The 22697-nt window shown below is 43.6% G+C and overlaps 2 protein-coding genes across 27 annotated transcripts in view; one reads left to right on the top strand and one right to left on the bottom strand.

Annotated features, from left to right (window-relative positions):
• SYAP1 (synapse associated protein 1) overlaps positions 1-1343 on the bottom strand; it is a 44006-nt gene extending 42663 nt beyond the window's left edge. For 3 of the 4 annotated variants that reach the window (XR_012160276.1, XR_012160278.1, XM_073356017.1), the window contains exon 1: positions 972-1342. Coding sequence is in view for 2 of the 4 variants with exons in the window: in XM_073356017.1 (XP_073212118.1) it covers positions 972-1176 (205 nt within the window). In the remaining 2 variants the exon portion in view is untranslated. Of the gene's footprint in view, positions 1-971 lie in introns of all 4 variants that reach the window. The other variant, XM_073356008.1, reaches the window with a different exon arrangement.
• Positions 1344-3650: 2307 nt separating this feature from the next.
• Positions 3651-22697, top strand: part of CTPS2 (CTP synthase 2) — a 144718-nt gene continuing 125671 nt past the window's right edge. For 7 of the 23 annotated variants that reach the window (XR_012160268.1, XR_012160270.1, XR_012160272.1 and 4 more), the window contains exons 1-3: positions 3651-3760; positions 5074-5423; positions 14333-14538. Coding sequence is in view for 18 of the 23 variants with exons in the window: in XM_073355945.1 (XP_073212046.1) it covers positions 5347-5423; positions 14333-14538 (283 nt within the window). In the remaining 5 variants the exon portion in view is untranslated. Of the gene's footprint in view, positions 3761-5073; positions 5424-5458; positions 6382-7945; positions 8003-8055; positions 8233-9225; positions 9344-14332; positions 14539-22697 lie in introns of those variants that run through there. The other 16 variants (XM_073355817.1, XM_073355908.1, XM_073355898.1 and 13 more) reach the window with 14 other exon arrangements.

The raw sequence follows: 22697 nt of genomic DNA, 5'->3' as shown, positions 1-22697 counted from the left end.
CTAAGGGATAACATGATTTTTAAGAAGCACCTTTTTGCCAGGCCTACACCCATGTATTGTACTGGTATAACTATTTCAGTTAAGGCAGTGGGTTTTTTTAACTGAATTAGTCATATTGGTAAAACTCACTTTAGTTATACTACTGAACAGGTGACTTACTGCTATAGCTTACTCTGCTTTCCAAATAGTAATAAGCTAGTCAAGAATAAGAGACCTTTATATCTGTATTACTGCATCAACACTTAGAGGGAATTGCATCACTTTAGTTAAAGTGAGACAATTTTTCTGTGCAGATAAACCCTAAGAGACACCGATCAGCTGACCGTATTTCTTTATTAAGATATTTCTATTTCCACAACCCCTGTAGGAAGTTCTCCCACCCTCAGTGTGTTATAATATGGTGTAAAGAGCATGTGTATTGTTTTCCCCAAGCTCCTTTTTAGAGCTTTAACCTGTGCTGTGAGGCTCTGGCTGAGACTCAGGGAGGGTGTGAAGGCAGGAGGGCAAGTCCCATGGGGATGAGTAATAAACTATGTGGTGGGGTGGGGATAGAGGGAGTCAGTGGGTGGGTGGAGAGGAGATAGGATTTCGCGTTGCAGGGCCAGATTAACGGGGCGGGGGGGGGGGAATAGATCAGCATCTGTGGGGAGAGCAGCTGTCAGAGCTGGTCAGTATGGGCGTGTGTGCGCGTGGGGGGGGGGAGAGGGCAGACAGGGATAAGGGGGCCTGTCAATGCGTGGGGGATGCAGACCGGGGTGTCGCACGGGATCTCTGGGGGGATGCAGCGTGAAGTCTGTGGGGGGACGGGAATGGGGGAGGGGAAGTGCCAGCAGCGGGGGAGTAAATGGGGACGAGAGGTCTGTTGGCTGGGGGCTGCCGGGCCGGGCTGTGCGCGGAGTCCCCGCAGAGCAGCAGCCCCGCGACCGGGGCAAGAGACGGCTCCCCCTGCCGGCCGCGGGCCGGACACTCACTGCCGAGTCCTTTGGCCTGGCTGAGGAGCGGATCCGGATCCACCTGCTCCTGGCTCCGCACGGCCGGGTCCCCGCCCGCCGCCGCCTCCCCCTCGGCGCCCCCGGCTTCGCTCCGCTCCCCGAGGCTGCCGCTCTCTTCGGGCGGCGGCTTCTGCTCCTCGCCCGCCCGCTCCAGCCCGAACCAGCTGCCCAGACCCCGCAGCATCCCGCAAGAGGCGGCCTCGGCCGCTCGCGGTGCCGGACTCCGGCGGTTCCTGGTCCCCGCCGCCGCTCCCAACGGCTCTAACGGAAGCGCCCACGGCCCGAGAGCGGCACAACGCTACCACCGGACGCCGGAGTCTCCCCTCCTCCGATCCGGGTTACGTCACTTCCGTAGGTCACGGGGCCGAGACGCTCCGTAGGTCCTTCTCTCTGTTCCTCCCCTGGGGAGGGGGGAAGGAAGAGGCGGGCGAGGGGCGGAGCGGTGGGCCGGGGGAAAGGGGGGCTAGCGATGGGGAAGTAAAGGAGAGGGGGCAGCCAGTGGGGTACGGGAGAGGTGGGGATTTGCGTGCAGGCGCTTCCTCCTCTCCCGCAAGTTCTCGCACGTTGGGATTGTTCATTGAAGTCAATGGCAAGTGCGTGTGCGAAAAGATTGCAGCCTCGCTGTTCCTGGAAGGCAAAGGCGGGGGGGGGGATCCACTATGTTCTCCCATCGCTGCCGAAGGCACGGTTTGGGGTTTTGTTTAGTTTTTACATACACACGCTATTTTGTACATAAATACATTTCCCCACCATGATGCAGCGCTTTTGTCACCTCAACCCACTGATCTTATACATGCAAACTTAGGCCCTGATCATGCATGCGTGTACTTAATTTTACATACTAATGAATAATCACATGAAGTCATATAGGACTTCCCACGTGTGTAAAATTCAGCATGTGGATAATCGGGACCATACATTGCATGCTGCTTTGGGCAGGGTGCTGTCATTTGTGTTTGTCCATAAAGCACTATGGCTCTGTAAAAATAAGTGTTAAACCCGACAATGCTTTTTTAAGATAATGTCTTCCAAGTTTTGGTGGCTTTCTCCCTATGGACATATTATAATGGAAGACCAAAAAATTCCAAAGTGTATGTATCAAGGAGTGCAGCTACACAACTGGTGATCATGTGGGTGCCAAAAGCTTCAGTGGTGCAATAAGATTGCTGGTGATGGAATATACAGCCAAACCACCTTAAGCATATAGCCAGAGATGATCCAGGTGGCCCTGAATCTGCAAGAAGGCTAGATCCCTTTAGGATTTGCCATGATGATGGTGTCTCTACGTAGTGGTCAAGTGAAGTTAGGAAAGGTGAAATAGGATGAGACCCTTTTGAGAATTGAGAGGTAAGCATAAAGGAAAGAGACACTCACAGAATCAGATGTGTATATAATGTCTTCTGCAGTTTCCACAGTATGCATCCGATGAAGTGAGCTGTAGTTCACGAAAGCTTATGCTCAAATAAATTGGTTAGTCTCTAAGGTGCCACAAGTACTCCTTTTCTTTTTGAGAATCAGATCAGTGAATGATGCAGGAGAATGTTTAAAATAAATCAAAAGCATCTCCATTATATATAAAATTACATTAACAAAATAAAACTACTGAACAATCAACAAAGCTGGAGAGAAATTTATCATGCTCTGTCTTTTAAAGCTCAATTCTGCATTGTGTTTGGAGCGCCCGTTTAAATCAATATGAGTTCTGTGTTCACAGTGGCTGCAAAATCAGCCCTGAAAGATGACCTTTAGAAAAAGTTTGCTTTCCCTTTCAGTAGTGAAATAAAGCATCTTCTTATCTGATCTCCATGTTGCTGTTGTAAGTCTCCATAATTCTGAAGTTACTTATAAATCTTGAGTCAATAGCTTGCACCAGAATATGTGACGGTAGCATTTGACCAAACATTTTATTTCCTATTTTCCAGTCCCTCAAACCAGGAACAGTTGCACCATGTCTCTAATAACTCTTCTTCTTAATCGCTTTTCACCCTTATATTTAAATTTCATTCCTTTTCAGAGTGAGATTCCAATCAATTAAGTCAACTGGACTCTGCACAGATGCAAGGGTTCAACTATGTGAATTTAACTGCATGATCAGGACCTAAATCCCGATGCAGAGAGATGGACTTTGTGTGCGAACATCATTTACATCCATTGTCTGCGTCACTCACATTCTTCAGCAGAAATTCCCAAGGGATTGGAAAAATCAAGAAAAAATAAGATCTATTAGTAATTTAAATATTGTGGAGACTTGAAAGCAGTAGCAGTAGTATGGTGAGAACAGTGGGCTATTCCAAGCTACACCCAGGGGAGATTTTCAAGGTCAATATTCAAAAAAATATAGCTAGTGGCCTCATCACAGAAAATGCTCATTCAAAAAAGTGCTCCATGGCTTTATAGGGAGATGAGATAAATGCATGTGCATGCCAAAAAGTGCCCCAGGCTGGGGCAGGCAGATCATTGTAAAAATGCCTGAGCAAAAGTGCCCGCGGGGCAGAGCGGGTAAGTTTGTATGGAGGGCACGGTTTGCACGGGGCATTCACCCAGGGACCTCAGGCCTCTCTGACTGCCTGCCCGGGTCCCTTCTCCTCCCCTCGAGAGCCCCCCTCCCACCTACGGGCCAGTTGGGGCCGGGCTCGGCGCTGGCTGCAGCGCGGGCTCCCCCTGGCGGCCGCCCGGAGACTCCCTCTCTGCCTCCCGCCTTCGGCACCTGGGCCCAGGGAGGAGGAACCTGCAACCGCCTCCGCCGCTACGACGCGGCGCGCGCCCAGGTAACTGCCGCCTGCCTGGCCTCTGTCGGCCCGCGCGCCCGCCGGCCTTGGGCAAGGGGGACCGGCCGCGGCCCCGGCCCCGGTTCCCCTCTCTCCCCGGGCCGGGCAAGTTCCCCCGCGGGGCGGCGCTGCTTCAGGCGCCCCGGTGACAGAGCAGCAGCAGCAGCGGCGGGTTTGGGCTCCTTCCCCCCCGCTGGCAGGGCCGTGCGGGCCCATAACCGCGCTCGGGCTCCCCCACTAGGTGGCCCTGGGCGGGCTGAAGCCCCGGAGTACTCTGGGGTTACAGGAAGGGGGGTTTAGCTCCTGCCCCCTCCAACCAAGCAGCACCACCGTGGTGCTTGCACACGTGGGTAGTCAGGGCCGTACACTGAGCCGTGCCAGTCACTGCCCCCCTCTTCTGTAAACACATAGGAGCCACACCAGCTCTGCCTGAGACAGGGTGACAGCCCGGGGCAAACACTTCACCATTTCCTAGTCCTTCCCCCCCGTGCATGTTAGGACACTAGGAAAATAACCCATTGCTGAAGCAGTTTAACTGGTAGTGTGGATGGAGGAGGAAGCTGATTCACCATCATGATTAAAAACATGATAGAGATAATGTTTCCCTATCTCTGATAGGGTTGAAAAGGATTTGAGTCCATCTACATGGGCAGGTGAACTCTTTTCAGCACTAATTGAAGCCAGGCAAGGTGTTGCTGTTAGCAACATGTATTTTCCTAGAGTAGATGGGGCCTTTATTCCTCCTTGCACTCTTCCTAATATTTTTTTCATATTTAGACATCTTTAAGTCATACACTAGAGCCTCTTCCTGTCTAATGATTGGATATATTACAATAATTGTAGAAATTATTTCTATTAATGGACTTCATCCTCATAGATTAGTTTTAGCAAATTTATCAACAAAAATGGGAGGCTTGTAGCTTTCCTGTGCAGAGATCCTCCTGCTTTCCTCCTGACACTCAGGTCACAGATCAAATCTTAGTGCCAAATAACTTTCTAGTCATGGACATGACTTATCTAGTATATGAGCCATTCTGCTGAGGGCTATTTGCAGTTCTCAACTCAATAACAATACCAACAGAAATGTGGAAAGTAAATAAAAAATTCACCAGTTATGCTAATTAATTTTCAATACAATGCTGCAGGTTTGAGGTACAATCCTGCAAACACTTAACCATGAAAATAACTTGTGTTAGTAGAAGCAATTAATCGTGTGAGTAAAGTTATTCACGTGTATTTGGATGAGTCTGCTCATTAAGAGCATATGGCAACCTAATACCCTTAGTGTTTTTTGTTTTGTTTCCCTTTCCTAGCTAACTTTGCCAGATTCTTTCTCTGCTCATCTACAAGTTATGGGATCTTTGGAAATAATACTTTCATTTATACAACTGAAACCATGACCTACTAAATGCTTCTAATTTGGCTTTTAAAAGTGAAAGTAAAAGACTGCTGTCCACAGAGCACTTCTTAGCCATGTCAACCATGCGAGTCAAAGGAGAAAATAGAAAAGGAGTACTTGTGGCACCTTAGAGACTAACCAATTTATTTGAGCATAAGCTTTCGTGAGCTACAGCTTACTTCATCGGATGCATTCAGTGGAAAATACAGTGGGGAGATTTATATACACAGAGAACATGAAACAATGGGTGTTATCATACACACTGTAAGGAGAGTGATCACTTAAGATAAGCTAATACGGGGGAGGGAGTGGGGAGAAAACCTTTTGTAGTGATAATCAAGGTGGGCCATTTTCAGCAGTTGTCAAGAGCGTCTGAGGGAGGGGGGAATAAACATGGGGAAATAGTTTTACTTTGTGTAATGATCCATCCACTCCCAGTCTCTATTCAAGCCTAAATTGATTGTATCCAGTTTGCAAATTAATTCCAATTCAGCAGTCTCTCGTTGGAGTCTGTTTTTGAAGTCCTTTTGTTGTAATATTGCGACTTTTAGGTCTGTAATCGAGTGACCAGAGAGATTGAAGTGTTCTGCGACTGGTTAATGAATGTTATAATTCTTGACATCTGATTTGTGTCTATTTGAGACTGCTTGAACAGCTCTCTAGAGAGGTTTGGCTGCCACTTTCAACAGCGTTTGTGGCCTGTCAGGCCCCTTTGAATTCTTTCATTCTATTGCAAAATAATGGGTTGTTTTTGTGAGCCCTTGCAACCTGAAGTCCCACTAAAGTTAATTTGAGTTTTTTTAATTGACTTCATTAGGAGAAGGATTAGTCCTAAGACCGTGACCCTGTAAATACTCAGGAAAGTGAGTAGTCCTGTTGAATTAAATAGGACTACTCATTTGTGTATTGTTATTGACGTGCATAAGTGTCTGTTTAACATTTCCAATTCAGTATTTTTTTTTCCCAGAAAGAGTGATGAAAATTGCTTGGTTGGACACAAAGTGCTGTTGACAACAGCAGTTGAGGAGAAGTCCAAAACACAAGTGGATGGGGCCAAAAATCTTAAAAATAAATAAAATAAACCCCCTCAAAGTAGCATAGAAAAGTTAGTTATTAATAACATGGATTATTTTCCCTTTCCTGTATGGAAAACTTATAAGTTCTACAAGTCTACTGAAAAAAAAAAAGAGAGAGAGAAAGGTTAAATAAAAGATTTGACAAGGTAAATAAACTGTTCTTGTTTCATTTAAATTAAGATGGTTAAAAACAGAATATTTCTTCTGCATAATAAAGTTTCAAAGCTGTATTAAGTCATTGTTCATTTGTAAACTTTTGAAAGAACAAGCATAACGTTTTGTTCAGTGTTACAAACATTTCAGAGTTACAAACAACTTCCGTTCCTGAGATGTTCGTAACTCTGAGGTACTACTATATTATTGTTGCCGGCACCCAGTGCCGAGAGGCTGAACAACAGCTTGAGTGGTTCGTTACCCGGTTTGCTACACCCAATAGTTACAACGGGGTGGAGAAGCAGAAAAGTTTATTTGAAGCTTTAAATAGGTACAGGGAGATTTGAATTTCATATTCTGTACACAGAGCAGGAAGTTACACAGGCTTTTATACATTTTTTTTTTTTAGCATACTTATTTAATAGCAAGCTGCCCCAAGTATCCATATAGCCAGCCAATCCAGTTTCCAGCTAGTTTTTTTTTTTTTTGTATTATTTATTAAACTATACATAAAGCTGCTTTATTTAGCATTGTTTTTTTATATTTGCCCTGCGTGGCCTTGCTTAGTTTTAGGCAGTTTGACTCTGCAACATATTGTTGCAGATTCTCAGCATAACTGCTGTGTGTGCCTCCAGGCGGGGGGGCAAGGACACTTGGGCCTAGTACGCAGAGCTGCTGCGAGTGCCTCCAGGCGGGAGCGGGGGCCAAGGACACCTGGGCCTAGTGAGAGGGGGCTTCATTGACACTTGTGGTCTTCCATTCCCTTGAGTTACCTAGTAGCCATGCCCCAGTGTCCCCAACATTATGAATAACGGAGTCCCCAGATTTGCTGGCAGGAATCCTAGCACCCTTCCTCTTCTCAGTTATAAGAGTGGCTTTACTGGCCAGGATGTTTTCCCTGCAGCTCACTGGTTGAGGGAGAATTTTGTGTCAGCCTCTGGCAGTAGGCGTCAGTTAATTTTTTCAAGCCCTTGTTTTAATATTGCTACAATAATGACATTTTATCTGATGGAGTGGCTTTTCTGGGCTTGTGCATAAACTTTGTGATCAGGTATACATCCCACTGTGTGTACTATATTTAAAGTATTCATAATGTTATAAAATATTATCTATATGTATATATTCACATAGGTTAAAATATGTAACATTCTTTTAAAATATTTTGTGCAATTTAAAATTGCCACATATGAGGCAGTTTTTGTGGTCTACATAACAGCCAGGTATTATTATTATTATTATTGATATTTATTTATTTACCTTGTTGCACTTTGTTGGTTGGCCATCTCTGAAACATTAGGAGGGACATTGCTTAGCAATAAACCTGTTCCCCTTGTGGTGATCAGCATCTGTGGAATGATGTATGTTTTGGCTAAGGGGGGAACCTAGGCAGAAGTAGAAGGACAAAGAGAAGGTGACCTGAAAAGAGAAGATTTATTTGAAGTCTGTCTGTCTGTCTAAAAATTAATGTATAAAGTAAAATTGATTTCACTTATTTTTCAAATGAGTGAAAATTTTGAAATTTAAGCCCCAGTCTTGCAATTTACTCTATTTTGATAGACCCTGAAGCAGTGAAGAATACTATTGATGTCAGCGGGGCTCTGAATGGAAGTAGAGGTCAGTTTTTGTGTACCACATTGCAGACTTAGAGCTTTGTTATTAGTACTATTTTAAAGTTTTACACTGTTTCTTTTGTATGCAGTACTGCAGTTGTGTACACCGCAAGTGAGATTGCCTCTAAGCCACTAAAAAGGAGATTTAAAAAAATGCAAATTGTTAAGAACCAGAGAATGACAATCACATAATGACTTCCCTTCTATGGTTCATACCAGTTTTATACACCTTTTGTAAGTATTTTCACCAGAGTTCCAATAAATAGTTCTGCCTATCAGCAGAACTGTTACTGGTACAAGCATTAGATTTGGTTTCTTGTGTGTCTTTCAGGCCAGTTTTTTTGTGGAATTATCTCAGAAAAACAGAACTGATACAAGAACCATGTAGAGCAATAAGAGTAGAAGTTTGCTTTTAATACTTTCTGAGTTCGCTTGGGTTGTATATTTTCATGTACTCCACTCTTCTAAATTTTTCATTTCTGTATTTGTCTTTTGTCCTTCTTGGCTTCTGTAGTTAACATTTTTGCTTAAAACAAATGTGAATGTAAAGGAACTCTTTTTTCCCCCCACTAGTGTTTGCTCTGTACCAAATCATTACCAGGCCTGCATTGATCCTGTGGGAACTTCTTTTTTTGCCCCACATGTGAGTCTGGGTTCAGAGCGATAAAGTGACAACCGGTTCTTCTTCCCATTCCTCAGCCAGAAGCTAAAATATCTTCAGCCAGAGGAGGAAGCTGGGAGAGGGTTTTGAATTTATCAGACATCCACAACTAACAGATCTATGGAACATCCAGCAGGATGAGCTCCCGCCACCCTGGTTCTTTCCAGCAGTGAAGCTGGGGATTAGGGTTGGAGTTAGTAGTCAGAGTAGTCAGGGTAGTTCTACTACAGGATGGTAAACTTTGCTGCTGGACTCCTCATTTCATTTTTTGTATCCACCCCTGGCTAGTAGGTATCTGGTAATATTTTAAACCGGGTTCTAATTACTAGATTTTTTTTAAAGCACTATTTGTTGTTAGGCTCTCTCTGATCAGAGTGGGCAGTATTTCCTTAATCTGCTGAATGCTTGCTGACTGTATAGCTTTATCTTGTGAACACACACTCCCTCCCAAAGTTTTAAGAGCATTAATAATTAGATGCAAAACTTTGACTTGTGTTAACGAGCGCTTTATACCTCTGTCTTTCCTGGGAACCATCTGAAAATGCATCTCACTGTTTTTTAAACAGCTTGTGCCTTGGACTTGGATAAATACTAGTGCCTGTTGTTGTCTATTTTGCAGGCCTATTTGTGACATTGTATAATGTTGGGAAGGTCTGCACTGCTTACAGCTGTACATGGAAGAAGGTAGAGTTCTGAAGATATTTTAGTTTCTTGTATATTTTTGATCACTATCTCATATTCTAATGTCTTTGGACTTATTTGATGTTTAATTTGGAAATATTACAAATACAGTAGTCTTCATCTTTTCACTGTAATATGTCCTCGAACTCTGTATTATTTTTATAGCTTAGAAGATAGGAGGTTTCTGAACACGACACATCTACCTACTGTGTAGCATGTGTTCTGAATGACAGTCTGGTACTTGTTAACTCAGGGGTGGCCAACCTGAGCCTGAGAAGGAGCTAGAATTTACCAATGGACATTGCCAAAGAGCCACAGTAATATGTCAGCAGCCCCCCATCAGCCCTCACCCCCCCTCCCAGCGCCTCCCACCCACCAGCAGCCCCGCTGATCAGCTGTTTCGTGGCGTGCAGGAGGCTCTGGGGGAGAGGGGGGAGGAGCGAGGAGTGAGGACAGGCTCAGGGGAGGGGGGCGGGAAGGGGTGGAGTGGGGACAGGGCCTGTGGCAGAGCCAGGAGTTGAGCAGTGAGCACCCTCTGGCACATTGGAAAGTTGGCGCCTGTAGCTCCAGCCCCGGACTTGGTGCCTATACAAGGAGCCGCATATTAACTTCTGAAGAGCCTCATGTGACTCCGGAGCCACAGGTTGGCTACCCTTGTGTTAACACATCTGTGACATCTTAATAAAAGGATGAATCCATTTCATTTGTGTCTTGTCCAGTACATTAGCCTTGTTGCACTTCCTGTGTCAAGTCTCCTGTGAAGTACTGGGCAGAGTAATCAAACCAGATCTTTGATTCTTAGACAGGAGAAGTAAAGAAAATGCACTGAAAATAATGTTTATTTTTTTAAACTTAAAACAAAGATACTTCAAAATTGTAAATTATAAAATCATATAAATTAGAGATGAAGTTGGAGAACTCCTGGGAGAAAGCAGGGAAGTCCTGGAAGCAGTGCAGAGACAGAGAGCCTTTATGCGTCGATCCCTCTGGCAAATGCAGACATTCACAGGTTTTTGAGTTTGGGCCGTCAGCCCCGTCTGTAGGAGCATGTGTCCCTGCTAGATGGAAGAAGGTTGAGGAGATTCTGAGTTCAGTCCCAAAAAGTTTCTTTGTCCTTATAGGGGAATAACCAACATAGCAGACAGTGTGGCCCATAGTTTTTAAGCTGACTGTCCTTTAAGACTTAACTTTGAATTGACTTTTCCTTAGCAACACAAAGTTTGTATATTGAATCTATAGTCACACTGTCATTCAAAGCAAAGGGCTCTGTTGGTCAATGTTTTTTGTATTTGTGCTTTTCTTCAGTTTAATGCAATTTCTCTGTGATCCTAAGTGTGTGTTGTTTGCACAGTATTAACAAATAAGAAGATTACTGTATGCATACTGATTTCTAGGCAGAGGGTTGACCAAGCTGTGTACTTGAGAGAAAATATAAATTATTTTATTGGGCACCTATCACTCATGGAATTCTAGGATTCTTATATAAAACAAAATAGCATTGCATTAAAAACAAAAATAACCCTTAGTAAATGTAATTTGATACAATAGATTTAAAGTGTAATATGTTAATTTAAGTACCAATCATGTGCCTAAAGATTTTTGCTGGTCACATCTAAATTCAAATAAAGAAAAAAAATGAAAATAATTTCATTTCAGTTTCAGATAAATGTCAGTACTGCTTATTTGGGGGAGGGATAGCTCAGTGGTTTGAGCATTGGCCTGCTAAACCCAGGGTTGTGAGTTCAATCCTTGAGGGTGCCATTTAGGGATCTGGGGCAAAAATTGGGGCTTGGTCCTGCTTTGAGCAGGGGGTTAGACTAGATGACCTCCTAAGGTCCCTTCCAACCCTGATATTCTATGATTGTTATGATAACAAAACCAAAAAATCTTAGCACTTATATAGCACTTTCACTTCATGAAAGTACTAAAGTTTAACACAACCTGTATTGATATAAAGAGCTGTAATGGTCTAAGTTAAGTCAAAGAAATAAAAAGCTAAGCCATGCAAGATGGTTTAATTGTGCTATATAGCGTTTCTTTGCTTTTGTTTCATAGAATCATAGAATTGTAGGACTGGAAGGGAACTTGAGGGTCATCTAGTCCAGTCCCGTGCACTCACGGCAGGACTAAATATTATCTAGATCATCCTTGACAGGTGTTTGTCTAACCTTCTCTTAAAAATCTCCAATGATGGAGATTCTGCAACTTCCTTAGGCAATTTATTCCAGTGCTTCACTACACTGACAGGAAGTTTTTCCTAATGTCCAACCTAAACTGCCCTTTCTGCAATTTAAGCCCATTGCTTCTTGTCCTATCCTGAGGGGTTGAGGAAAACAGTTTTTCTCCCTCCTCCTTATAACAACTTTTTATGTACTTGAAAAATGTTATCATGTTCCCTCTCAGTCTTCTCTTCTCCAGACTAAACAAACCCAATTTTTTCAATCTTCCCTCATAGGTCATGTTTTCTAGATCATTAATCATTTTTGTTGCTCTTCTCTGGACTTTCTCCAGTTTGTCCACATCTTTCCTGAAATGTGGTGCCTGGAACTGGACACAGTACTCCAGTTGAGGCCTAATCAGAGTGGAGTAGAGCGGAAGAATTACTTCTTGTGTCTTGCCTTACAACACTCCTGCTAATACATCCCAGAATGATGATTACTTTTTTTGCAACAGTGTTACACTGTTCACTCATATTTAGCTTGTTTGTTTATGTCTAAACTTTACTGTCATACAGCATTCAGTGTACGGTAATTTTAGCCCTATCAGTCCCAGGATAAGAGAGGGACAGGGTTGGTGAGGTAATATCTTTTATTGGACCAACCTCTGTTGGTGACAGAGGCAAGCTTTTGAACCCCACAGAGGTCTTCTTTTTTGAATTTGTTAGTTGATGGTGGTAGGGAGTTCTCTGAAAATGTAGCTAGGAAAGCTACTAATCAAAAAGCCTACTTTTCAAGAGGTAAGTTAAATAGGAATTAGGCTATGTCTACACTTAAAATGCTACAGCAGCACAGCTGAAGACTTCAGTGTAAGACATTCACTACAGTTGCCGGAGGGGCTCTCCCATCACAGTAGTTAATTCACCTCCCCTAGAGGCAGTAGATAGGTCAGTGGAAGAATTTTTACTTCGACCAAGTGCTATCTACACCGGGGGTTAGGTCAGCTTAACTACATCTCTCAGGAGTGTGGATTTTTCACACCCCTGAGTGACATAGCTGGGTCAATCTAACTTTTTAGTGAAGACCAGGCTTTAGATATGTATTGTTTATGAATCTCAATTATTGTGTATGCATGATGATACACTAGTCTCATGATGATTCACTAGTACTAAAATAAACTGTAGAAAACTCTTAAATGTGGGAGTCTACCTCTTCTACTAATCAAGATATGATCATCATAATAAGCATTTACCTGGCACATTAATTTTCAAAGTATGGTATAAATATAAATTAATTCTTTCAATGTCTTTTGAGAGAGAAATGTTTGTGTTATCCCCAGTTTTACTCATGGGGAAACTGAGACATGTTCAGGTTAAGGGTATATCTATACTGCAGAAAAAAACTGTGTAATTGAGTTTCAGAGCTTGGGTCAATTGACTTGAGCTCACGGGGCTAAAAATAGAAGAGTAGATGTTTCCACTCAGGCTGGAGCCTGGGCTCTGAGACCCACCCTGCTTGCTGGGTTTCAAAGCCTGGGCTCCAGCCTGAGCAGGAACATTTACACTGCTATTTATAGCCCCATAGCAAGAGCTCTGTGAGCCCAAGTCAGTTGACCCGGACTCTGAGATCTGCTACCATGGGGCTATTTTTTGCAGCGTAGACATGCCCTGTATGACTTGTTCAAGGCCATTAGTGTCAGAGTCAGTCAGGCTTAGAGCTCAAGTTCCTGGCTCTGAGCCCAATGCACAACCCACTAGACTATGCTATGTCTCGAGGTTGTGGCAGAATGCCAACCTAGACAAATGGGTGTCAGGACACTAAGGGTATGTCTGTACTACAGTGAAAGTCTGGACTCAGGCTTGAGCCCAACTCCCCCATCTATCTATACACAAACCTATCTGACTTGGGCCAGTAAGCCCTCAGGACCCACACCCAAAGAACCAGCTAGGGGGTTGGGTCGAGCCCAAAGTCTAACTGAGACATGAGTCCACAATACATCATTTCGCATTGTGGGCGCAGCTCTGGCCCCAGGTGCCCCAGACTCATGTTCTGAGAGTCTGCCATCGCTAGTCAACAGTCCCACGGGCCAGTGTTTCTATCCTTTGGCTAGTCTTGGGATAGAATCAACATCCAGGAAACTGAAGCAACCCCCTGATGCAAGTACAGTTGCCCAGCATTACATTATCATTATATTTATGATGTCGTTTTAAATCTGAGACTTTGCTTTTCCATCACTACACTGTCTTTTTACTTTGCAGCAGAATGGAAGTCTTCAAATTATTGATTTTCTGTTTTCTCTCATGCAGTATCTATTAATGGGGTAAACATGTAAGAAAAAGGTTCTGGGCTGGTGATCAGTGGTGCCATGCATTGTTCTGTGGAAGATCTGGTTCCATTTCCCTTTTTCAGTCTGTTGCTTCCTGGCTTAGCAGGGACAGCAAGCCCTCTGGAAGAATAGTGGCTACATGATAGGCTCTGGGGGCAGAAGGGGGAATGAAAAACAGCTGGAAAACAGGGCGACAGGATCCTTTGGTTTGGACAGTCCTTCAAAGGTTCAGTCTCTTCCTCTAAAGATAGAACTGTCAGACAAAGATAAAATTTATTGTGGTTAATGTAGTTGGAATGAAAAATCCTTGAACTAAAGTTAGCAGAATATGTATGAAGTGATTAAAAAACTTTAAATTTAAAAAGATTTAAAGTCCAAAATTGTGACTATATTTAATTTTGATATTTTGGTTTCTGAAGCTCATTTTGGGTTTCCTTTTCTGCATGCTGATTTAGTGTGATTTCTAAGGATAAATGTGTGTTTACCAAATGTGCTTTTTGTCACTGTTAGATTTCCAGCTCGAGACCTATGTGCTGCTACTCATTTTCCAATGAAGTACATCCTGGTAACTGGTGGTGTCATCTCAGGCATTGGCAAAGGAATCATTGCAAGCAGCATTGGCACCATACTGAAATCATGTGGTCTACGAGTCACTGCAATCAAAATTGATCCTTATATTAACATAGATGCTGGAACTTTCTCACCATATGAGCATGGTATGAAGGGTGATCCTTTTCTTTCTGCATGCATAAGTTCAATTACCTTTTGTTTTCATAAACAGAATTTAAGTGTATCATGTGAATGCATTATAGACTGCATCTAGTGAAAACTAGATAACAAAAGGAAATGACACGTAATATGGGGATATAGAGGTATGGACTGCTGAAGATATTGGTGTTAAATGAGGTTTTATTTAATGCCATCAGCAGTGAATGCTACATGGTAAGATAAAGCAACAATTAGTTCAGTTCAGGTTATACCTAATTCGAACATTGTGTGAACACTCGTAAAGACAGAGAAATAACACAAAGAGGTCTAAAGAGCCTGGAAATAACAACATGAGAATCAGCTTGGAAATACAAACTATGATACAATGAGAACAACAAATCTGAACATAGATATTTAGGGGGAGGGAACCACTTGGAAAGCAGTGATGCCATAAGCTCAGTTAGATATGATCGTATAATGCAGTATAGTGATGAAAAGTGGGTAATGGAATTTTGGGCTGCTCTGCCAGAGGCATCAAGTCATAGAGTTAATAAGGACTCTCTAACACAGGATAGATGAGATAGTATCTAGAATGTGAAATCAAAATCAGTGGGATTGCACAGATGTAACGGGTCAGAATTTGACCCACTGTGCCCAGGCACCTCCTCTGTCTCAGTGGGCTTAGCACTTCCCCCTCTGGCAGTGGCGGGGCCTGGAGTAAATCAGCCCCGCTCTGGATATAGTTTGTCTTCCCACACTGTGTTTATTTATCAATATTTTCAAGGTAGGCCTTGGGGCAGGCCCAAGGAGTGCTCCTTCACCAAACAAAAGAGATAAATTAACAAACACAAAATAAAGGGGGATACCTTTTTCTGCTGCCTCCCTCATTAGGGGCATTGGGGTGTTTTCCTTTTATTGGCCCTGGGATGTCAGTCCTTCCCCTAAACAGGCACTCATATTTGGTTGTTTCCCCTGTACCGGGGGGTTCTACCAATTTTGCCGTCCCAAGCAGTCACTGCTGAATTGCCGCCACCGCAACAGCGGCGGAGCTGCCACCCAAAAGCTGCCGCGGTGGGAAGAGCAGCGGAGCTGCCACCGAATTGCTGCCACAGGACACGGACTGCTGCCCCATTCTAAATGCCGCCCCAAGCACCTGCTTGGAAAGCTGGTGCCTGGAGCCAGCCCTGCCCCTGTAGGGAGGAGAACAGCCTCTCAACCTGGAGAAGCTTCTCTCCCTGTTGCCCCTAGCCTTGCAGCAGCTTGTCTCTCCTCCTCCTCCTCCTCTCTCACCACAGGAAGAGTTTTTAAAGGTCTCAGGTCTCAGGTAACCCCTTATCAGATTATAAGAAAAAGGGCCTTTATCATTCTAGGGCTAACATACCTGCCTTCCACCACTCTCTTGCAAATGTCCAGCCTGACTTTGTCAAGCCACTCATTTTGTTCTCAGCACCTCAGCACCAAATATCTGTCAACAAATTGGAAGGTATTCAAAGAGCAACATAAATAACTAAGGGGTCATAAGGCTTACAAGAAGAGATGTAAATAATTAAATATGTATAATTTGACTTTAATGACAAAGTTGGGTCTGTTGACATTTTAAATGCCAGTCCTGTGTAGAGAAGGACTGTCAGAAAGAGATTTGGGTTAAATGATGTCAATTGGATTGAAAACAAGGCAAAAAAGTTCGAACAAGGGCAAATGTGTATATTATTGGCTAGTGGCTTGGTAAAGACAGCATTATGGGATCTACCAACATGTCTTGGTCAAACTCTTAGACAAAACTCCCATATCCTTTTGATATCCTAAAACACCTAGGAGAGTGAGGTTGAACCTGACACCTCAGACTTTAATTAAATAATCCAAATTAGAATAGATTGGCTGGGACAAATTCATCTAGGTGTCAAAAGCATGTGGCTATGCTGCTAACGAGCCAGCTTTGGAAAACATCCCACAAGCCACTAGCATTAGTTGAAAGTGTACATTTTAGTCTCTCTCAGAAAACTGGAGTACTGTAAATGTTTAGGAGTTGAAGTTTTAAAGCTTGTTTGATTACATACAGTTCTCCATACTTGTTGTACGAAGTTGATCATGATGGCTGAAAAAAAATTGCTGATGAGTTATCCAAATCTTATGTGGTCATGGTCCAGATTTATAAAGGAAAACATTACTTGCATCCTCTGCCACATTATTGATTTGCTCATCACAAAATAAGTTGTGCACATCATTCAAACATGTACCTCCTGCCAATAGTAGTGTTTTAAATTATGTTTCTTAGGCAAATTCTGACTGTGGGTCTTTAGTCTACCCCGCAGCTTTTGGAGGCAGAGACAAACTTGTTGACTTTGGATGCAGGCGTAGCTTCTCCCATTGAAGCTAAGCTACTCCAGTTCTTTTTGTCTCCAGAGCTTCAAGGACTGAAAATGAACCCAAACTATTTAAATTGTATATGTTAAAACAGAGATGGGCAAACTACGGCCCGCAGGCCACATCTGGCCCACGGGCCCGTCCTGTCCAGCCCCTGAGCTCCTGGCCTGGGAGGCTAGCTCCCTGCCCCTCCCCTTCTGTTCCCACTCCCCTGCAGCCTCAGCTGACTGCACTGTTGGCGTAATACTCTGCGTGGTGGGGCTGCAGAGCCGCAGCCTGACCCGGTGCTCTGTGCTGCATGGTGGTGTGGATGTCTCCAGCCAGGCAGCATGGCTGCCTGTCCTGGTGCTCTGGGTGGCACTGCCAGCCACTGGTGCTCCAGGCAGCTCGGTAAGGGGGCAGGGAACAGAGGGGTTGGATAGAGGGCAGAGGAGTGGGGGTGTGGGTAGGGGTCGGGGCGGTCAGAGGGCGGGGAACAGGGGGGTTGAATGGGGTCAGGGATCCTGGGGGGGCAGTCAGGAAGGAGAGGAAGGGTTGGATGGGGTGGCGGGGGGCAGTCAGGGGTGGGGGATCTGGAGGTGGTCAGGGGACAGGGAGAGGTGGATGGGGCATGGGTTCTGGGGGGGCCATCAGGGGACAGGGAACGGGGGGGTTGGATGGGGCAGGAGTCCCGAGAGGGCCGTCAGGGGGCGAGAAGCCGGGGGGGTTAGATAGGTGAGGGCTGGGCCATACTTGGCTGTTTGGGGAGGCACAGCCTCCTCTAACTGGCCCTCCATACAATTTCGGAAACCCGATGTGGCGTTCAGGCCAAAAAGTTTACCCACCCCTGTGCTAAAACGTGATATGTTAATATGATCTACAAAACCTCGTTGCAAAGATTTTCCCCTTTTGCAGGCGAGTCACCCTTGCTATGGCAGAATAAATGCCAAAAGAGCCCAGAAGTAAAATGTGCCTCAATTGTTTCTCTTTGGTCCTAAAGTGAAGTGTTTGAGGGGGTGTAAAGAGGTGTATTTTTGTGTCAGAAAAGATGGCTCTATACTTGGGAGACAGATCTGAGGCCAGAAAAGACTCTTGAACTCCCTTCCTGACCAGCATCTGGTAAAAGGGAAATCTATGATGTAAAGAGATAAGGGTCACCTTGCTCCCAAAGTGAAGCAGGAGCAGTGCACCAAACAACCTCCTAAAAAACCAAATGTAGCCCACCCAAGGGACCTTAGGCCTCCAAAATGGCCACAATGGGTATGTCAGAGGAGAATGATAGAACTCTCCATCAGAATCATGGTCAGCTGCACAAGCAATGCTGGGTATGTCTACACTGCAGCTGGGAGTGTGTCTCCCATCCTGGCTAGACAGACAAACACTATCTCTGCTGGAGTTAGCACACTAAAACTAGCAGCATGGACGTTGTGACGTGGGCAGCGACATGGGCTAGGCATCTGAGTACAATCCCGCATGACCCCCCTGGGTCCATACTTGAGTGTCTAGCCTGTGCCATCACCTGAGCAGCAATGTTTACACTGCTATGTTTAGTGTGCTAGCTTAAGTAGAGCAGGCATGTATCTGTCTACCTAGGCTAGGAGGCATGCTTCCAGCTGCAGTGTAGACATACCCAGCATTGCTTGTGCAGCTGACCGTGGTCCTGATGGAGGGTGGTTCTCTGTGGCAGCAGAGGGAACAGAGCTTCTGCGAGGAGTCAGATTCATCAGAGACTGCATCCATTCCCTGAATCAGCCAATGTACAAAGAGGAGACATTTTCAAAGGGACCAAGGGGAGTTAGGTGACCAACTCCCATTGACAATCAGTAGGAAATGGGTACCTAACTCTCATTTGTGCCTTTGAAAAATCTTCCTCAAGGATTACACTAGCTCCTACAAGACCTCTAACCCCCTCATAGTCAGACTGTGCAAGTCTTTTGCAAAAATTGTAGAGTATGCCAAGAGCTAATGGAGTTCTCAGACACATCAGCCTTTGAGGATTCCATTAGCTGCTGGAAATCTTTAAAAATATTTGCTAAATGTCTGCATAGTTTCACACAGAGAGGGCTGTAGGTCCTGCATCTGATCTAGTTTTGAGTATCTTGGTTGATCAATACAAACTCTAGAATGAAATAACCAGACTTCCAGAAAATACTGAAAGTCATACTATTTCATTGTCTGGAAGATGGACTGGGTGATCTAATAGGCTTTTTTAATCGCTAACTTCTATGATACTATGAATAAATTTAATGTTACTAGGCCAACCTATATTTGAGATACAACATTTTTAAAAGATGATAGACCTTTCCAAGAGCTCATTTTTCAAAGAGTTTCCTATAAAGTTTTCTGGCAGGAGGCCACATATAATAAATTTCAGACAGAAAGGAGTCTTTCTGAGGAAGGTAGAAGTGAAGGTCAAAATTAGTTTTATAATGGAAAACTCGTTATAGTCTTAACTATAAAGTCACTTTCTCGGTTCCATGAAAAGTCAAATCTTTGGCAGTTTCATTCTTGTCAGTTTGACAGCTTCAGAAGTTATAGCCTGTGGTGTGAATGTCCTGTGGGTGGTTAGTGTAGTGGAGAACTGGAGAAAACCCCCTTGATTACTAAAATATTTCCAGCTGTGCTTGGAGTTGAAGTGTACTTTGGTATCTATTTAAAATGAAAAGGGGCTTATTCACCACAGGAATCAAATTCAGAACTGGGTCCTGTAATTTCAAGTCCAGAAGGCAGGTGCTTTGAAGAACTGAACTGTTGCTTTTCAAGTCAGAGGGAGATATGACTTACAGAGTAGCAGAGCAGCACTTGAAAGGGGTTAACTCAGATCTCGATGCTGAAGCAGCCTAGTCCAATACATAGGCACAGGACTGGGACTTAAGGAGAACTGGATTCTATTCCTGGCTCTGCCATTTGCCTTACTGGGTGACCTTAGGTATGTTGCCTTATCTACTGATTGTGTGTTCATTATATTGATCAATTAGAAATCCCAATAACATTCTGTGGGTTACGAGGGTCCTGGCTCCTGATGAGACCCAGAAGTATTAGAGTTATCACAGTGATGAGAACCCTGGTGTGCACAGCAGAGATGCTCATACTTAGGAAAGGCCTTCTGTCTTGGTAATATTTTTTAGCACGGTTAGCAATATCACAAACACTTCAACTCCGCAAAGAGGGTAGAAATAATATAAAACGAGTGTCTGAGCATCCATATACTTACACTATTTCTTGCAGAACAACCCAAAAGGTTAGTCATCATCTTCATTGTCATCCTTACTAGCAGTCATTGTCCTGGCCTCTTCCAAGGCATATTGGCCGAAATGCACTTTTACTGTGCCTAGCGCATAGTCAGTAGGGGTCTCAGCCCCTTTTCCTTGTCTGTATTTCCTCACCCTACTAAAGTTGGGGTGCTCTTCTCCCATAAGTTACTAGGCCTTTTACCTCAAGTTTATTAGCATATTCGTCAATTAGTGTCTATGGCATTCTTGTGGTTGGATATCTTCTGATGTTCCTAACTTAAAATATCTAAAGCTGGTATTAACTGACATCTTGTGGTTACCTGTCAGAAGTTGAGTCATACTCATTTATTAAAGCATTCTGTCTTGTGATATCTTATGATCTAGGGTTACTCCTGGTTATCTTATGAGGCCTTAGGCCTTGATTAGTTTAGCTAAACCAGTGGTTCTCACAAGACATTTTTTGGTGGTCTCAGTGTGTGGCCACCAACTCTTGCTGGTGGCTGCTCTGACAATTTTTCCTAAAATACTTAATTAACTTTAGAAAAAAAAACAAATAAATATGCACACATACATGTCCAAATCGTTGTCATTTATTTATGTAGTTGGAAGGCAGTAGGAAGTAGAGCTCTCCATTCAGTGCACCCAGACTTTGTTCCTATTCTAGTGCTTGGAGGGTGTCATAAAGTGGGAGCCCCTCACCCTGTTGGGAAGCTGCCAAGCCCTGAAGCAGCCCTGAGCCACTGAGCTACTGCGATAACTACAGCATCTGTAAACAGTGTGTGCGGCCCCAGGCAGGGGAAGCACTGACCAGTCTCTCTGTCCCTGCCTCCCATGGCCCTTCAGTGAGACCCCGCCCCAGGTAAGGTGGGTCAGGAACTCCCTGGCCACCTGGGGAGTCCTAGGCTCCGTGCCCAGATCGGGCGGGAGCAGGAGAGCGCCCCAGCAATCGAATGCTGCAGCCACCTCCACTGACAAGAGCCATCTCCAGTGCCATGTACACCAGCCCCATGTGTTTCCAGAGGCGCTGCCAAGCACTCATGAGGAGGAGGTTGCGTGGTGTAGGTCACCAGTCCCTGGTGGTGCATCTCACTGCCCTTGGTAACAGCTATTCTGGAGCAACAGCTGGGCGCTGCAGGGAGGGGCCACTGCGTTGTCTCCTCCAATTTCCACCCATGCTTTGGAGGCTGTTGTGGCTGCAAAAAATTCTACTGGTGGCTGCATGTGGCCATGGTGCCCGCATTTGAAAAATGCTGAGCTAAGCTATTGTCTTACAGGCCTTGAGGCTTTTAGGTGCATTGCATTACTGCCTTAGCTTATACCTATGTCTTACCTATCAATACCTATAGGCTACAGGTAAATTGTTTAGGCCATACTTTTCAAATATTGGTATCTCAAGTTAATCTGAACTTAAGTCACTATTTCTCATAAATGTCAAGTTGTGCTGCTTTTTTATATATAAAAAGAAAAGGAGTACTTGTGACACCTTAGAGACTGACACATTTATTTGAGCATAAGCTTTTGTGAGCTACAGCTCACTTAATCGGATGTGTAATTGGAAATTATCACTAGAGATATTCATTTAAATGAAAAAGTAAGTAAATAAGTGCATTTATTATAAAGGAAAAGAAAATGCTGTTTCAGATATAAAAAGCTATATCTAGAACAAGCAGTTTAGTGAAATTTTTACTAAAGGTGATAAAGCAAAGTTCCTTTGACTGCTGTATGCAAACTAGTATATTTTTAATAAATATTTAATTGTGTGCCTAAGTGCATACCAATCCTTTAACAATAGGTTATAATAGCTCATACTATCAAATAAAAGTTAACAAGTCTATTTATATACTTGTTGCTGATAATAATAATATAATAGCACTCATAATCTTCAAAATGCTTTTACAAATATTAATTAAACCTGTTTGCATTATTGAAACAGTTCTGGGAGCTATTGTAAATTTTTAGTAGGTAACTTTTTAAATCAGAGGGCCAAATTTTGCACTAGATTATGTTCATGTAATTCTGTGTTCTGCACTGAGGTTGTGCAGTTTAACTGAAGGCAGACTTTTGCCCTCATTTTTATAAAGATATAAATACTATTAGATTTTTATTCATTAATAATTTAAAAAGAATATCAGCAATTATTATTTTTATGGATCAATCTCTTGCCATATGTATTTTAAACCATATTAATATTTGAATTAAACAGATGACAGAAAGAATCCACATAAAATGAACTCCGTGATTTTTAAAAAACCTGTGAAATATAAAAGGATCTAATTAAAAAAGGAGAAAAGAAAAAGAAATAAAAAGGAAAAAATCCTGCTCCAGGGCTAAGCCTTTGTAGGCTATACTTTAGCCTGGCCTATGCCATGGAGCTGCCTGTCTCCACTCACTCCACTCATTCTCCTAAACCTTGGGACAGTGTCCATCAGGTTTGACTTCCTGCAACTCACATTAGTGAAGAAAATGGGGCGTTAAGTCAAAACTGGATGTAAAAAACAAGGTTTAAATCTATCTATATGTAAATAGAGAAAACAGTTACATAGCGTCTTGTTTCCCATCTTGTCTGTGTCCAGGTTAATTTAAGTATGGCA

This window comes from Lepidochelys kempii, chromosome 1 (genome assembly GCF_965140265.1).
Source record: "Lepidochelys kempii isolate rLepKem1 chromosome 1, rLepKem1.hap2, whole genome shotgun sequence".
In the NCBI taxonomy this organism is placed as follows: domain Eukaryota; kingdom Metazoa; phylum Chordata; order Testudines; family Cheloniidae; genus Lepidochelys; species Lepidochelys kempii.
Note: the sequence above shows the minus strand (reverse complement) of the source record. Positions and strands in the feature narration are given on the sequence as shown.